The 2,040-nt window shown below is 43.0% G+C and overlaps 1 protein-coding gene across 1 annotated transcript in view; it reads left to right on the forward strand.

Moving 5' to 3' along the window:
- The first annotated feature begins 1,733 nt into the window (after positions 1 to 1,733).
- The window catches only part of LOC107300279 (GTPase IMAP family member 4-like), a 12,814-nt gene continuing 12,507 nt past the window's right edge, over positions 1,734 to 2,040 (forward strand). Inside the window, exon 1 of the mRNA XM_015829616.1 lies at positions 1,734 to 1,790. Within this exon, the coding sequence (XP_015685102.1) occupies positions 1,772 to 1,790 (19 nt within the window). The 5' untranslated portion in view covers positions 1,734 to 1,771. The remainder of the gene's footprint in view (positions 1,791 to 2,040) is intronic.

A 2,040-nucleotide genomic window follows, 5' to 3' on the forward strand; every position in this document is an offset into this window, starting at 1 on the left:
TCTGTATTTTTATTCTAATTCCATTCCATTCCATTCCATTCTATTCTATTCTGTATTTCTATTCTATTCCATATTCTAGTCTAGTCTAGTCTGTATTTTTCTTCTAATTCTATTCTGTTCTGTTCCGTTCCGTTCCATTCTATTCTATATTTCTATTCTATTCCATATTCTAGTCTAGTCTAGTCTAGTCTGTATTTTTCTTCTAATTCTATTCTATTCCATTCCATTCCATTCTATTCTATTCTGTATTTCTATTCAATTCTATATTTCTATTCTATTCCATATTCCATATTCTAGTCTAGTCTAGTCTAGTCTGTATTTTTATTCTAATTCTATTCTATTTTATTCCATTCCATTCAATTCCATTCCATTCTATTCTATTCTATTCTGTATTTCTATTCTATTCCATATTCCATATTCTAGTCTAGTCTAGTCTAGTCTGTATTTTTATTCTAATTCTATTCTATTTTATTCCATTCCATTCAATTCCATTCCATTCCATTCTATTCTATTCTATTCTGTATTTCTATTCTATTCCATATTCCATATTCTAGTCTAGTCTAGTCTACTCTAGTCTGTATTTCTATTCTATTCCATTCCATTCCATTCTATTCTATTCTATTCTATTCTATTCTATATTTCTATTCTATTCCATATTCCATATTCCATATTCTAGTCTAGTCTAGTCTAGTCTGTATTTTTATTCTAATTCTAATTCTATTCTATTCTATTCTATTCTATTCTATTCCAGTTTCTATTCTATTCTATTCTATTCTATTCTATTCTATTCTATTCTATTCTATTCTATTCTATTCTATTCTATTCTGCATTTTATTATTCCATTCCATTCCATTCCATTCTCCTATTCCTTTCCACTCCATGTTTCCTATTCCTATTCCACTACACTACATTCCACTATTTCTATTTTTATTTCTATTTCTATTTTCTATTTCTATTTCTATTTCTGGAGGCTGAGGGGGCGGGGAGGATTAAACCTTGAGGCCCGGTGGGGCAGTGGATGATGGGCGGGGCTGGGAGACAGGGCCGAGACCGTCCGGCTGTCCGATGGGGACAGTCCTTGGAGACTGTCCAGCTGCCGGTGCCTCAGGAGCCACAGGTGGTCCTCAATTTACGACCGTCCATGTAGGGATCAGAGTTGAAACGGCATTGAAAATCAGTAACTGGGCAAGGGGTGTGTGTATGTGTGTGTGTGTGTATGTGTGTGTGTGTGGTCACACCGATCCGCTTTTGCCCTCCTCCCGATGCGCAAAGTCCAGGAAGAAACGGGATTCCCCGATCGGCCGGGTTGCTCCCTAAACCGTCGCCGCGATTCGCTTAACGACGGCAAGGGAGGGTTAAAACGGAGCAAAACTCACCGAGCGAATGTCTCGCTTAGCGACGTGAATTTGGGGGGGCTCAATTGGGGAAGTCGTAACCCGAGGACTTGCCTGTACGGAGCGGGAAGTTGCCCGACATTTTGAGAATCGGGGCCCATATGGTTTTGTGACCCGCAAAGTGTGGGACCGCAAGAGTGGAAGGGACGATTGGAAAGGAGGCGGGGGAGAGGATCAGATGGGTCAGCCTCAAGGGCGGTGAGGAAGGGGGCGGGCTTTTCTTAAGCCCCTCCCCCTCCAATTCCTGCTGGTGTCTTCTGGGGGAGGCGAGTTGGTGGCTATCGCCAAGCGAGACGGCCTCTCCGTCGGCTGATTGATGTTTCTCTTTTTATCCAGACGATTCTCCCGGGTGTTGTGCCGTGCCACGTTGTCTGGAAATGGCTGGAAACATCCAAGGTAAAGTCTTGGCCCCTGGGAGGGGGCATGGGGTGAGGTGAGGTGGGGGTGGGAGCTGCTGTCTTGGGTGGAGGGACAGGCTACGATGCCCGTCTGCTTGTCAAGGGCCGGGGAAATCAGGAGACTCCAGCAGTTCAAGTGAGTGATCAAGATGTATTGCAAGCTTCGGTTCGCTACAAGAACCTGACCTACTAATGGATCACGGGAAATGACCGGGCGATAAGAAAGGCACTCAAAATGGGCTGAACTT

Source organism: Protobothrops mucrosquamatus, unplaced genomic scaffold (assembly GCF_001527695.2).
Source record: "Protobothrops mucrosquamatus isolate PMUCROS unplaced genomic scaffold, P.Mucros_1.0 scaffold6562, whole genome shotgun sequence".
Lineage (NCBI taxonomy): Eukaryota > Metazoa > Chordata > Lepidosauria > Squamata > Viperidae > Protobothrops > Protobothrops mucrosquamatus.